Source organism: Heterocephalus glaber, unplaced genomic scaffold (genome assembly GCF_053883595.1).
Source record: "Heterocephalus glaber isolate CG9 unplaced genomic scaffold, H.glaber_assembly_v1.0 deba00001687, whole genome shotgun sequence".
Lineage (NCBI taxonomy): Eukaryota > Metazoa > Chordata > Mammalia > Rodentia > Bathyergidae > Heterocephalus > Heterocephalus glaber.
Genome location: NW_028258412.1, coordinates 14,119,611 through 14,135,063, shown reverse-complemented (window position 1 = coordinate 14,135,063; position 15,453 = coordinate 14,119,611). Strand labels below are relative to the sequence as shown.

At 42.9% G+C, this 15,453-nt stretch overlaps 1 protein-coding gene across 2 annotated transcripts in view; it reads left to right on the top strand.

Annotated features, from left to right (window-relative positions):
- The first annotated feature begins 1,234 nt into the window (after positions 1–1,234).
- The window catches only part of Ccdc60 (coiled-coil domain containing 60), a 203,485-nt gene continuing 189,266 nt past the window's right edge, over positions 1,235–15,453 (top strand). For both annotated transcript variants that reach the window (XM_087198004.1, XM_087198003.1), the window contains exon 1: positions 1,235–1,705. In XM_087198004.1, coding sequence (XP_087054130.1) covers positions 1,643–1,705 — 63 coding nt within the window. In that variant the 5' untranslated portion in view covers positions 1,235–1,642. The remainder of the gene's footprint in view (positions 1,706–15,453) is intronic.

Below are 15,453 nucleotides of genomic sequence, written 5' to 3'. Positions count from 1 at the left end.
AAGGTCAGGTGCAGTCTGCAGACAGTGGTGAGAAAATAATGACTCCCAGCCATCATCATCTGGAGCTGTGTAGCAAAATGCAAAAGCATTCTGTGGATTGGCACCTTTCAGTGGGTGCCTTCTAAAGAAGACAAGGCCATGATAATATCATAATCCTCAGCAGCTCAAGGTTTGTAGATGAAACATGTATTAAACTGATCCAGTGTAAAATAATGCCAAGGATAAGGCATGCAAATCAAAACATTTGCAATAAATTTGCAGCAGGCTTGGAATCCATTCTGTAGGGTTATTGGAAGAATTAAATGAATTAATGTATGTAAAATTCTTAGCACAGTACCTGGCACAGAGCAAGTGATCAATAAATATTGGTTAGTGTTAATATCTATATGAAATGAACCCAGTGCAATAGGGGAAGCACATCAGGGAATAATAATGGTATTCAATCAGGACTCCCCACGTGTTCAGCCTTTATATATATGTTATCTACTTTAATCCTTATGAACCTGTGGTAAACATATTATCTCCATTTTAAAGACGTGGAAGCCACCTTACCCCAAGTCATACAGCTAAGCAGCTAAGAGCTTGGGTCTTAGAATCAAACAGTTCTGACTTTAAATCCCAGCTCAAGTACGTACTATGTGACCGTAAACATGTCATTTAATGTGCCTCAGTCCCCAAGACAGGATAATAAAATACCCTCCTTAAAGGGTTCTATGATTATTCTATTAACATTGTAATGTAAAACACTTAGAAGAGTATTTAGTACATTTTCAGCTCATAATAAATAGCATGCATACATGTATGTATTTTTATTCATACATACACATTCGTGTATTCTATATATGTGTGTACGCATGAATCTATATGTAGGCTATGAAGGATGAGTAGGAGTTTTTCAGGCGGGAAAGAGGAGAAATAAGCATCTTAGGTTAAGCATTTTCAGGGCTGAATGCACACACTCTGCTATGCGACCCAGAGCAAAAGGGGAAGGGGCAAGAAAGTTAGAGGCACGAGAAGACAAAGTTTAAAAGGAAAGTAGTCTTGTGGTTAGGCAGAGAGGATCGGGCCCTCAGGACTGAGAGGAAAAACCAGAGTATGCAGAATGTGGCTCTAGTGCCAGCCACATGCTCAGGAATCCCAGCAGCTTGGGAGACTGCGACTCCGCCTTCATCAGTCCCAGCCAATGAGGAAGTCCCTCATGGCGTCCCGTTGCCAGGCAACTGAGTGGGCTGGTTCTGGCTGTTGGAGGCGCTCGTTTCCCCTCCCACGCAGGGCTCTGCTGAGCCCAGCGATGGGCCCCCCTTAGCTCCTGGACACGGGCAGGTGGGAATTTTGTCAGTGGAGTCTTGTTTTTTTAGTTCATATTTTATTTATAATAGGAGAAAAAGATATCCTCTGCTCACAGAGTGGAAAAGCTTAAAAGTTTTAAACTTTCTTAAAAGTTAGTAATTCCAGGGTTCCTCGATTCTACCCTACCTGGGCTTCCTTATCCTGTTTGTGGGACATCCAGATGACTTGCTCTCCCAATACATACTCCTTGGAGAAATTTCTGGAACCCTTCACACCAGTGGCTGCCAAAGTAGAAGATTCAAGGAAAGTCTTGCCTTGGTTGGCATCAGTTAAAGCCTGAAGGATTTCCAAGATGAACAACGTACCTGCTACTAAAAGGACGCAGCGCTTACCCAGCCCAGATTATTCAACACAGGTAAGTCTCCACTCTCTGTGGAAACCAATTATGTTTTCAAGTAAAAGTGAAGTAGGAATTAGCTTCCAGACCCATAAGGGAGAGTAGAAGAGAGAAGAGTCACAGTGTAATTAAATTGTCGAGACACATCTCTGTTCCTATCAATGGTTAGTTCTCCTAAAGAATGAAAACATGAATCACAACACTGAGCTGGGCCATCCTATTAGCAAGTAATTCCAAAATGATGGAATAAATCAGCAGTGACACTGTAGAACATCAGAAAAAATTGAGATGAATTGTAGGTTTGCTATTGCAGAACTTATTTTCAGAGATCCACTTGGCTTGGGAGACACGCATATCCTCCCTCTTTGTAGACAGGCTGTAGGTTGTCAAACTTTTGAGTCTGAAGGCTGGACTTGCTATTCACCAGCTCTGTGACATGAAACAAGTCACTTGGCATCCCTGAACCTTTATTTCTTTCTGTCTACAGAAAGGGACCAGGAACATCAAGTAGGCAGGAATAGCATGTGGACCAAATGAAGTCAGATATGGAAGTCATCCAGCGTGATGCTAATATTTGCTAATTTGTATATGGGATATGAAATTGTGCTGTTGGTTTGAATAATAAGGACAAATTGGCATGTATTGAATTACTAGCATTAAGGGTTTCTTTGTAAGTGATCATAACTGAGTAGGCCACAATGATAAGCATGGCTGGTTTAGAAGCCTCAGTCCCTACATCGGTAGGGATTGGCTGAGGGAGAGAGGAACAGTGCTGGCTCACATTGGTCCACTCACAGGGGAACACTTTGGACCCCATAATCAAACCCCAGGAAAGGTGGCCTGAGGGGGATTCAGTGTACACAGGGGAGCTTAACATCTTAAAACCCACCAGCACTTTCCATGTGGTCCAGAGCACCCTCGAGTTGCTCTTCTGGAAAGATTGACTCATCTTTGTGCACCCCTCATTGCACAGCCCTCTTAGGGAGCTCACTCTGCAAGGTGTAGCTTCCTGAATCTCTTTTCCCCTCCAAATTCTGTACAGAAATGTTTTCCATCCAGAGCAGTCCCCTCAGGGGCTGAATCAGCAGAGCAGGAGAAAGAGAAAAGTAGGATGGATATTTCAGTAGCCAAGGTGAGTGTCAGAGCAGTCAGCAGTCACAAACAGCTTGGGTTTGTGCTGCACCTGCCCCTTAGCATCCTTGTGGCCTTGAACAACTTACAGAAGTGCTCTACTTTCATCTGTAAAAAGGGGATACTGTTACCTCCTCATGAGACTGCTGTGAGCATTAAATGACTTCAGATATATATAGAGAGATACATAGATATAGATATAGATATATCAAAAACTTCTAGAACACTTCCTGATACATACTAAGCACTCTCTAGATTTTTGTTTTATTGTAATTTCATCTATTTAACAAAGATTTAATGAATCCTTGTTATGTGCTACAAATTTGATTTTATAAAAAAAGACTTTCTTCTAAGAATCTCAACTCTCTAATGTGTATTCTTAGAATGGGTAGTGAGAGAAGAGACAGATCATTATAATGCAAGGTGATTAATGATGTGGTTGGAAAATATCCAAGGGTGTTGTGGAGGAAAAGGAAAAGGACATCTTAAGTGTGTGTGTGTGTGTGTGTGTGTGTACACACACATGTTATATCTGAGGGAAGAACAAATCCATGTGCTCAAGTAAATGTGGCCATTTCCATCCAGGGATAGAGAAGCACGTGGAGGGAGATGCAGAGGTTGCAAAGATCATCTCTCCTGGGAGGAGGGCAGTGGGACTTGGGAAACCAGAGATGGGAAGAAGGATCCAGAGGACTGTGGAATAAACTAAGACCCAAGGCACAAAAACTTCATTAAAATCTTTCTGCCTCCACCCTGCTTTCTAGGATGTAATGAGGACCCTGGTGAGTCCCTGTATCTCATTCAGGGACCAAGCCTTTTAGGACTTCCACTTTTGAGAGCTACCAAAAGGCATTGATTAATCTAATCTAGGCTAACTAGAAATTAACAAACCAGAAGAAAGTATGTGGATATCAAGATTGACTTCTGGGGCAAATAAGTTCGGTTGGCCTCACAATGATGATGGCTATGGTATATTGAATGTTCACTATGTGCCACCTTCTCAGCCAAAGCCCCAACTTTGTGAGATCTTCAGAACCTTCTATAATCACTTTAAAGTATGAACAGCTACCTCTTCATGAGGTAGACAGCAAAGTCAAGGCTTGGAGAGGACAGGTCACTACCCAAGGGCACCCAGCCAGCAATGAATAGAGCTAGGATTCAAACTAAGATCTTCTTGCTCCAGAGTTCAAAACTTCTCTTCCTCTCTCTCCTATCAAGTTAGTCCAGCCTCACCAAATTAATACGCTAAGTGTTGCCCCATTTAGGGCCCAGGACCATAGGGAATCCAAACAGAAGGTGCGAGGCACAATCGAGGGGAAGGGAAATGATGCATAAAGAGAGAATTTTAAAATGCCCGAGAGACAAGTTAATGTCCCCGAGGAAGAATGAGAGGAGAGATCTGGCATCTCAGGGGAGGAAGCTGTGGCCACACTGGACTGTGTAGTAGCACCAAGAGCTTACTGCATGTTAGTGTCATAAATGGCCCTAGAGGGAACCCCCAAAAGCATCCCACGGCCTTCTGAAACTAGCCCTTTGGCCTTTGCCCAGGGTTGGAGGTTGCTATAGCATAGCTAATGTCATGCTGGTGAGACTGCCTTGTACCATATCTTCATATGGCTTTGTTTGCAACAGAAGAGATATAAATGTGCAAATCCTCTATTTAAAGGTCTTTGGTGGAAAAATTTCCCAGGTTTCCCCTAGCATGGGCTTCCTGATCTGTTTGAGGTAGTCCTTGTTGCTTTGTTTCTCTTGGAAGCAAAAGAGAAGTCTAATGGAATCTGCCATGAGTGGAGGATAGAGCAAGCTTTGTGGAGGGTCGCTATGGATGAACAATTTCTGTCTTGGAGCAAAGTCTAGAAAAGAAAGATACAAGGGACATCTCACCAGCCCCATGTTCTAAAGAACGGGCATGTAGGAATACCATTTGGCAAAAACAATTAAGGTATGGAATATTTTGTACACACTGTTTCTTGGTTCCTGAAAGTTTCCACTTTGCTGTCATAAAAACTCAGAGAGAAAAAGCATACTTAATTTGGGTCAATCTCAAAACTTTCAGAAGGCAGACTGGGAGTGTGGCTTTTATTTCTAGCAGAATGATTAAAAGAACAGATTCTTCAGCAAACTATTTGGATGCAAACTGAACTCTGCCACTTCTTCAGTTAGGTAACCTCGAGCAAATCAGCTCCTCTCTGCCTCAGTTTCCTCCTCTGTGAAGGAAGCGCGCCATGTTTTATCTGAACTAAGAAGCTCCCATTTCAAAATGCATCTTAATTTTTGTGCCATTAAGAAAAAAAAATCTCTAGTGATTAATGAGACGAAAAGATGCATCCCAGTTTTGAAGATGATAAAATGAGGAAAGAAACTGTGCACCTTGGAATAAATGAATTATAGCTAAAAATGCTCCATCCTCATAAGACTGTTGTGAGAAAAAGATGAGATGGATGGGTAAAGCTTTTAGAACAAAGCCTGGCACAGAATCAACACCACTGAATATTAGCCACTTGTTAACTACGTAGAGGTATATTAGGTATGTTGTTAACTCCCTCTTGTACCTGGGTAGACTGAGGTTTGAAGAGCCCCAGAGTCTAGCAGTCTGCTGAGTAGTGAATTGGCAGGTGCAGGGAAAAGATGACAAACCAGGCAGAATCCTGGGTATGGGGAAGAGCTGGATTGAACATCTCCCTCCCTTCCCCTAAACGATGAGGATGTGTCTGCTCTGAGAGAGCTTGGACCAGCCCATTCTGAACCCAGCTGGGCTGCCTAGAATCTGAGCAGGAGAATCAGCACTTTTTTTTTTTTTTGGAAAGACTTTCCCCAGCAAGAGAAATGTTGAGTCCCAGCACAATATATATCCACTAAAATGTGAAATGCTCTCCCTCTCCGTCCAGATAGGAGAAAGTGTGGCTTGCAGAGGTAAATGCTGCTCTCTGGTGAGCCATGGGTCTTTGTTAAAAGTGAGCTCAGGGTTGAGCGCTTTCTCTGGCCTCTAATCATGAAGACCATGCCGCCTGCACAGAATAACTGATTATCTTAAAAAAAATAAAATATCTGATGAACACTGGAGATTTTATTCTGAAGAATCTCAGTCAGCTGTACCTCTGTTTTTATATCATTCGTGACTTAGGCCAGGAAAATAAGAGTCCTTTTCTCTCCCCCAGGCATTCTCCTGACTCCATTGCCACTATAGATGACAATTTGCAGAATTTAAGGTTATTTAATTTAGTTTTTAATTTTTTTTCTCTGCGGCCTGATGCTTTGGGTTGGTAATGCTTGCCTTAGCAAATCTTACTGTGTCTAATTGCAGGCCCATGTGACAGGCAGCTCCCTCCAAGATAAATCAGGATTCGGGGAAGGAGCATGTTCATTACCTCCTGACAGCAGAAGAGCGATAGGCTCTCTCTCTTTATGCTGGACAAAATGAAGCAAGTGCTTTGTCCCATCTGCAGAGAGGCAGCTGCTCTGCATGGGGAGGAGATTCAGGGGATGGGAGCGAGAAACACATCAGTCTTGTTGGTGTGATACAAGCTTAGCGGAGGCAGACAAAGATGGGCTCGAGTCCCCTTTTTGACACTCTCTGGTATGACATTTTGTGAAATGGACTGAACAATAATAGGATCTATGGCATAGGGCTTTGGAAGGATTAAATAAAACAATGCATGTGAAACACTAAGTATAATATCGAGCACATAGATAATTTCTGATAAGCGGCAGCAGTGGTTGCTATTATTTCTCTTGTCCCTCTGCCATCTCTGGATGTGAAAGCCGCCACCACTTCAGTGACGATGTGGTTATCCCAGATGTGAAGGCTAGAGGTAAAGTCATGGAATGGGCTCTGCCATTAGAGAGGTCAGGCCCCAGTTAAAGGCAAAAGGAAAGAATCAGGTCTAGACATATATTCTATGCTCTACCCAGCTCTTCTCCATACCCAGGATTCTGCCTGGTTTGTCATCTTTTCCCTGGACCTGCTAACCCACTACTCAGCAGGCTGCTAGACCTTGGATCAGGTGTTGCACACCTACAATCCCAGCTACTTGGGAGGCTGAAGCTAGAGGATCATGAGTTCAAGTCCAACCTTGACCATGTTTTTAAAACTATACAAACAAACAAATAAATAGGAAAAGGAGTGCCCCTGAGCATGATTGAAGTCCCTCAACCCAGTCTCATTACGCACATTTGAATACTCTGAAGAACCAGAAGGTAGTGAGAAAGATATATATAATATGTACCAATTTGGAAAATTTCTAGCTCCAAGTAAGAAAAAAACTGAAAAGCCAGTGAAATAAATATGAATTTATTTTTCTCATGGAAGAAGTCTGGAGGTGGATAACTGCTGGCATTGGTTCAAAAGCTCACTAATGTCAGGGCAGGGAGAGACTCTTTCCTGATGGTTACAAAATGACTGTCCCAGCTCCAGGCATCACACCCATCTTCCAGCAGAAAATGGAAAAGTGCAGAGTAAGAGTTATGCACATTCCCTTTCTGAGGCAAGTGAAAGAATCTTCCTAGTTTATTTCCTTTTGTCTCATTTTCCAGAAAATTGTTGCCATTCTTTTCTTATTGCAAGGATGACTGGGAGAGTATGTATCTTACAAGAGTATAGGAAGCAGAGGCAAGGGAAAGGTACTAGTATTGGAGATGAGTGTTGGAGTGTTGGAGTGACTAGTACAATTTCATAAAACTTCAAACCTCGGGGGTCCCAAGCTATTTCCTGACAGAGATTAACTCCCATGAGAAAGACAACCTCTCTCTCTTCCCTACCCTACACAATAACTATTTAGCAATCCTAAGGGCATTTGGCCATAGAGCAAAACCCATCAGAAGGCTGTGGGGACCAGGAGAGAGTAGAGTTCCCTATTGGAACATTCATTCATTCAGCGAATAGATACAGCGCTCCTAGTATGTGCTATGCATAGTTCTGGGTGTCGGGGACACAGAAGTGAATGAAGATGATCAGATAGGATGCTGTTCCAGAAACTGAAGAATATACTATTTAGGGAATGAAGTAAAGGGGGACCCAAACCTGTGAAGTGCATGCCATCTTCATTCTCTGGTGACATCAGTTTCCAGCATTTGATGGGGTCTGCAGCAATCCTGGTTAGACAAGATTTTGCACAACTGCGAGACGACCCCGTCTTGACTCCCTTTCAACATCCACACAGCCAACAAAGACTCAGCCATCAGCTGCTAAATTCAAAAGCTTCAAGAATCCGAATGGGGTTCCATGGCAAGGAGCAGTTATATAAAATCTGACAGAAGCCAATTAAACCTTTCTTGGATGGAATAAGCCAACATATTTTTCTCAGAGACCTTTCTGACAGCTAAGTCCAAAACCATAATCACTTGTGATGGGATACCTTCTATCAAGAGATGCTGGCATTTTCCCTTTTAAGTTCCTGTTTTCAAATTCTGCTGAGAAAAGTTCTTGCAGGGCTCAATTTGGATCTAACATATTTCTGCCTAAATTGGAATTTATGCAATTGGTAGTTTTATTGACTAACTCAGGAATCTGAGTCTGGAGATCTACTTGCAAGACTGGAGATGCATAGAGGGGCCTGGGTTTCACAAAGCCAGAATATTGTACAGTTGGGGTGACCACTGTTAGGGGTTCAGCATTGCTAAGGGTTTGGTGGTGGGCCGCGGCTCAGTGACAGGAAGGGTGGGAGTATGCCCCAGGGATGGTCAGGTCATACTTAAGGTCATCTGCTGAGGTCCATATTTAACACCTACCAGGCAACAGATCCTTGGGGGCACTGAAATGAATCAAACCTGAAGGCCTTCTCCCAAGGAACCCACATTTTTATCGTAGAATGTTCAAAATCAACTATGAGTCAAGATGGCAAATAACAAATACCAAAAAGAAAGGAAAACAATCTGCAGTCATACCTCAGTATATATAAGGGTTGGACCCAGGACCCCTTTTGGATACCAAAATCTGCAGATTTCGTATAAGCACCTTGTATAAATGCCAAGGTATTTACTTATATATAACCTACTCTCATCATTGAGTGTACGTTCAACCATTTTTAGATTATTTTTAATACTGAATGCAATGTCAAAGCCATGTAAATAGTTATCACACTATATTGTTTAGAGAACAATTGCAAGAAAAAAACAATGTCTATAAATGTTCGGAACAGATGAGATTTTATTCATACCTTTTTGAGCCATTGTTGGCTGAAGCCATAGATTCAGAATCCATGGAAGAAGAGGGCTGATTGTGCATAGGACTTCGGAGGCAGAAATGAGGTCTAGGCTGGGAAGAGATGTGCAGTGAAAACATCTGATACAAATCCTGAATGATGGCTGGATATAGGATTGGGGTGGCATAAGACACAGCCAGAGCTAGAACTTACTGTCTAACGCATACCAGTGGAGTGGGGGATATTACCATTCTCCTTCAAAGAACGGGTTCTTTCTCGACACATTGTCTAAAGAATTTTCCTCCACAGATCAATCCTTTAATGCTCTCCACATACATACACAAGTTTCTATTGCAGAAGGCTGTCGAATCAGGGAGGATTTTATTCCACAAATTCCTACCAAAGCTTTAAATAACATGTTACTTCTCTCAAAGATTTGAATCTCAGAAGAGCAGAATTTCCCAAACTCAGCACTAGTGACACTTTGGATCAGATAGGCCATCTTGTGCATTGCGGGAAGTTGAGTAGCATCCCTGGCTTCTTATGTATTAGATGCCAGTAGCAACCTTCTAGTTGTGACAACCAAAAACATCTCAATATTGCCAGATATCTTCAGAATCAAAAATACTTGTATCTATCTGGTTGAGAACCACTAGCAAAGAACTATCAAAGGCCTAAATATCTTTCCCCAGTTGAACACCTGTCTGATGGTTAAATATCTGCATGTAAATAAATAATGCCATTGTATACCCAATGGTGCAACTCTGACCTCTCCCTCTTTGTCACCCCCTTAGGTCCAATCAAATGTCCTAGGGCAGTGGTCCCCAGCCTCCCAGCTTTTTGGCAACAGGGACCAGTTTTGTGGAAGACAATTTTTCCAACAGGGTGGGGGCTGAGTGGGATGGCTTCGGGATGATTCAGACTAGCTTGGAAACTAGATCCATTTTAGGCATGGTTCACAGTAGAATTCAAGCTCCTATGAGAATCCAATGCCATTGCTGATCTAGCAGGAGGTGGAGCTCATGCTGTGATGTTAGTGTTGGGGAGCTGCTGTGAATACAGATGGAGCTTCACTTGCTCACTCACCACTCCTCTGCTGTGTGCCCCAGTTCCTAACAGACCATGAAGCAGTGTCTGTACAGGTCTGTGGCCCAGGGGCTGTGACCCCTGCCCTCAGATATGTGTTTTGTGGACACTGCCTCCATCCTCAAGGTCACCTTCTGATCCCTAATGTCATCATCTCTTATCCAAACAATTCCATCAACCCCTGACTGAACTCTACTTTTAGTCTGACCCTCTTTCCAACACATTCTATTTCAATGCCAATGTGGTATTGTCCTTTCCTTGCTTAAAACAATCCAGTGCACCCTCCAAACACACATGCACACGCACATGCACACGCACACACACACACACACCCCTCAAAATGAGGATGGATGACTTTAATGAGGTTTAAAAGGCTCCATATGATATGACCTCTGCCAAATTCTCCAGCTTCATCTCTCATCACTTGATCCAGAATCCAGAATCAAACTGGTTTCAAACTGGTTTTGAATATGATGTGCTCTCCATCTTCTTCCTCCTTCTAGAACATCTACTTCTTTCAGTGTTGACTTCCTATTCTCTCTCTCTCTCTCTCTCTCTCTCCCCTCTCTCTCCCTCTCTCCCTCCCTCCCTCTCCCTTTCCCTCTCTCTCCCTCTCCTTCTATTTCTTCCTCTCCTTCTTTCTTCCTTCAGTACTGAGGACTGAAACCAGGGGCTTTGCACTGAGCTATGTCCCTAGCTTTTTAAATTTTTTATTTTGAGACAGGATCTCACTAGTCAAGAAATTGCCTAGGCTGGGGTCCACTTTGTGATCCTCCTGCCTCACCCTTCCAGAGTGCTAGGATTACAGATTGTGCCTCCACACCTGGATGCTTAATTGTCATTTCTTTAAAGAAGCCCTCCCTGACCGGTCCCTCCTAAACCAAGTCACATTCTTCCTTTGCACCACGAGATTCCCCTTTATAACACTATCTTCCTTTGCAAACTAGAAGTTCCTCAAGGGTGAGAGACACATCAGCTTTGTTGCCATAAGTCAAGTATCCCACAGTACTTGGTCCATCTTTCTAGGCTTTGTTTACCTTATAACCAGCCATTAATTAGAATTAAAGCCAAACCAACCCTGCTTGGGACCAATAGAGGAGCCTGCAGTCTAGGTGGAATGTAGGAAAGGAATAGCTCAAAGATACCTCTCAAGACTTCCCCTGAAACAATCAAATCCTGATGGTTTTCCATAACAAGATATTCCCAGAGCTCCAACTGGTGGTGGACCAAGTATACCCCTTGCCTAGAATTAGGAGGTCTGGTGCCTGGTTTTCTCACTACCTGGCTGTGGGAATTTGGACAAGCCATTTAACCTCTTTGGTTTGTCATCTGCAGAAACAGAGAACCTGACCTATCAGTTTCTGGGCTCTTTTGTTGCTACATGATTCCAGAGAGCAAAATAATAGCTATAACACATCTATTTGTACCAGGCGCTTTGTGTATACAATTAAAATGTAACTCCTCAATCCTGTGGAACAGGTGTTATCATAAACCCCTAGCTGCATAGATGAGAAAAACAAGCCTCAAAGATTTTGTTTAACCTACCCAGAGGCACCCCATAAGCAGGTGATGGAGTTGGGATTTGAATCCAGGACCGATAAGTACAGAAAGCCTGTGTTATTAAGATGAGCCTCCCAGACTATCATAATGTGGGGAAGTGGACAAGCATCTCTAAAAGGGGCATCTGCTGGGGCAATTTTCAAAAATTCTCTAGCAGAAAAAAAGTGAGTACCAATTTTAGCTGTAGACAATGCAAATAAGAATGTGACTGTGCCCGTGACCACAGACAAGAACATTTGCATTTAGCTCTTTTTAAAATATACTATTGAGTTTCTGGCAGAGAATTACAGCTAAGGATAGGGAGTAGAAGAAAAAGTCCTCTGTAGAAGATGTGGCTTAGACTCATCTTTCTACATAATGCTCATTTCAATGAAGATTTATAAGCCATTTCTAATTAGAGTCACATTTTCTAAGAAAGGCATATTTTGATCTTGGGTCAATACACTGCCAAGACCTGCTAGATAAAAATAAGAGGAAGATAGCCCCAGCTAATGAGGGATTAGGTGCTGGGGTGTGTGTAGCTGAGATGTTGATCATCGTAAACAGCTTAATTGGGTTGAATAATTTGGGTAAAAATCGAGTTAAATGGATTCACTCTGAATCGAAGCTCTGACTCACTGAATTTTTTATTTACTACAAAATATACCCTGCATCATAATAGCCTATTTATTTTTCCAATTGCACCACTAGGCTTGGAGCCCTTAGAGAAAGTGATCTTGCTGGAGCTCATGATTCTATCTGCCCCAAAGCTCAGCAAAGGAGCTGGCACTAGGAAAATGTTCAATGTTAGTTCATCTTTGCTCTCAGGACCAAGGATAGCTCTACATCATGAATAGGGCCACTCATTCCTTGGGCAACTGCAAATTCCATTTGAATACAGGCCACAAACATTTTATTCATGGCTGCATTCCCAACCTATGCTAAGTGTTCCTATAAATATGGACACCCATTCTAAAACTTGCAATGTGACCTTGAGCAACTTACTGTCTGTGACTCAGTTTCCTGTGACTCATATAGAAATAGTAACAGTTCCTGCCTCAGATTGTTAGGAAGACCAATGCAGAGAAGCCCCTAACACCTACTGAGTGTTCAGTAAGTATTTCCACTCAGGGATCGAAGCCATACCCCCCAAATATCAAGAATTAAGATGTTTAAATACTGACATTTCCAAAGATGACAGCTCTCATGCTGATTATTTTATATGCATTCAGGAGAAGGAGCCAATAGGGTAACGTGACTAAAATGGTTCATTTTCAAGAGCCCTTGAAGAAAATACCCAAAAGGCAATTAGCACATGACTCTCACCTATGTTGCTATTACTTATTAGCTGATCTCATCCCCTACTAATCAAATTGCTTCTTTGATATTTTTAGACCTTTTTAAAGCAGCTTCTCAAAACTCAGGAAGCAATGCTTGTTGACAGATAGGAAGGAGTTTGAGAGAACACAGGTCTGTCAGCCTCACAGGGGATGGAAAAAAGATGGGATGTCCAAAGTGGAGCACACAACCTGGAGGCTTCTGTAACCCTCGCTGGCCTCCTTACTTGTTGCTGACCTGCCCCACACCAATAAATAACTCTCCCCATCCACTTTCCCTTGTGATTGGGACCTGAAATTTAAATTGCCTCTGAACAAGCACAATTTTTCTCTGACCAGACAAAACTTTTGTCAAGGCCAGTTGACTTGGCCCCTGCACCATAGGCCTTGAGTCCTAACTCGGATTCTGCTTTCCTGCTCTGTGATCCAGGGCCATCATCTGCTCTTCCTGTCCAATGCTGAATTTCTCATACGACACGACATGAATCTTGTGAAGATCCATGATAATGCCCATAAAGACCAGGCCCAGCGTAGTAATTGAAATTGATTCATATTCTACCTTTTGGTGCTTTATGTATACCCCAGTCTGTCCCATACATGAGTATAGTGCCAACATCAGCTTTTTCTAAAAAGAAATATATTTCCCTAAAAAAACTATTTTCTAATGAACCATCATTTGTTAGGGCTTATATCTGGATGTCCCCAAGCCTCATGTGCTCATAGGTGGGGCTTTGGGGAGGTGACTGGATCATGTGGGAGTGATACTCATCAGTGGATCAGTTTATAGCTAACTATGATTTGGGAGGTGAAGCCTGTTTGGAGGAGGTCAGTCAGCGGGGATACAGACTGGAAGGGTCTATCTCCTTCCCTCTCTGCTTCCTGCCCACTATGCCACAAGTGAGCTTCCTTGGCCAGGCCCCTCTGCCAGGCTGCCCTACTTTGGAGCCAGGTAACGATAGACTGAAACTGCTACAAACTGTGAACCAAAATAAACTTATTCTTCTTAGAGCTAGGGGTGTTGGGTACTGTGTTTTAGTGACAAGAAGTAACCATTGTCTCAATTTTGTCTTGAGGATAGCAAAATAAGGCATGCAAATGGTAAATTGCACAGGCATAATAATGGCAATAGAAATAATTCCTGCTGCTTGTTGGGTACTTACTATGTGCTACATGTCATGTGTTACGGTTTATATTTAGATGTCCCCCTAAAGCCTCATGCAGTCATAGGCAGTACCTTTGGCAGGTCATTGGCTTATAGGGCCATTATAGTTTTCTTGCTGTGAGGAGTCGGGCCCTGGTTGGAAGAGGTGGGTAACTGTGGACATGACCAGTAAGGTTAGATTTCCCTTCCTGGCTCCTCCCTTGATTCTCTGCTTCCTGGATGCCATGCCATGAGCAGCTTTTCTCCACAATGCCCTGTGTCATGCCATCCTGCCTTGGGGCCGGCTGTTCTAAAACATCACATTAACCTCTTACAGGTATCATCCAATTCCATGCCCTCTACCATGCTAACAGCTGGACACTATTAGTCCCATTTTACAGGCGAGGAAACTAATGCTAAATGAGTTCACCAAATTCATATAGCTAGTGAATAGACCATCTAGCATTTGAACCCAAGTCAGGTTGATTTGAAGAGTTCCCACTCTTAACAAGTAGGTTGTGTTACTCAGCAAGGTAAGCCTGGCTTTTTCTGTTGGTAGATACATGGAATGAGAGAAAATGTGCTCCCACTCTCAAAACAGGAATAGAGGAAAGGAAACCCACCCACTTTGAGGAACTATGAGGGGTAAAGAAAATGCTGATTGTGTCCTATAGGGCTGTGCTCACCTGGTTTGTCCTCATTCACCAAAGTCAAAGTCCAGGGTGTTTTTCAAGGACATTGTACTTACTCCAACAGTCCTTGAAGTTGACAACTAACAAACACTCCGCAGGAGTCTGGGTCCACTCCAGCCCACTACCAAGAAGCCCATGAAGCCTCCGTGCTGTCGTCTGTAATGCCAGTAGTCACAAATGTCATCCGTTACTGAAAGAAGCCTGGGATCTTATCAAAACGCAACCTTATTTTTGCCTCTTGTTGCCACCTTCAGATATTTTCAGCAAAGGAAGCTCTTCTGTGCATAAAATAGTGGATCTAGTACCTTTGCTGCTTACCCATGGGTGGTAGCCAGTCTCACAAAACACAGTCACAGTTCAGAAACTAAAAGCATCAATTTATGTTATTAGGTGACACTGCAATCTTCCCTCAGGGAAAGGAGTGGCCTCCCTCTCCTTCCTGTTCAGAATGGTTTCAGGCAGGCCATCCAGGAGGGAGTTGTGGGGCATGCCATTTTCTGTACCCACAGAGATCCTGCAGCCCTCTTAGCTTTCTAACCATATTGGCTGGAAGGGAAATGGTGGACATAGAAAAGCTCTTAAGAGCACTGTAGAAAGATAGCTCTGTTCTCCCTAAGTCCAGCAGATGCCTGAAGCTAGCTCCTTTTCCTCCAGGCACTACTCTTAGGTTTTTGCAAGATCTCTACTGAAGATCTCTCAG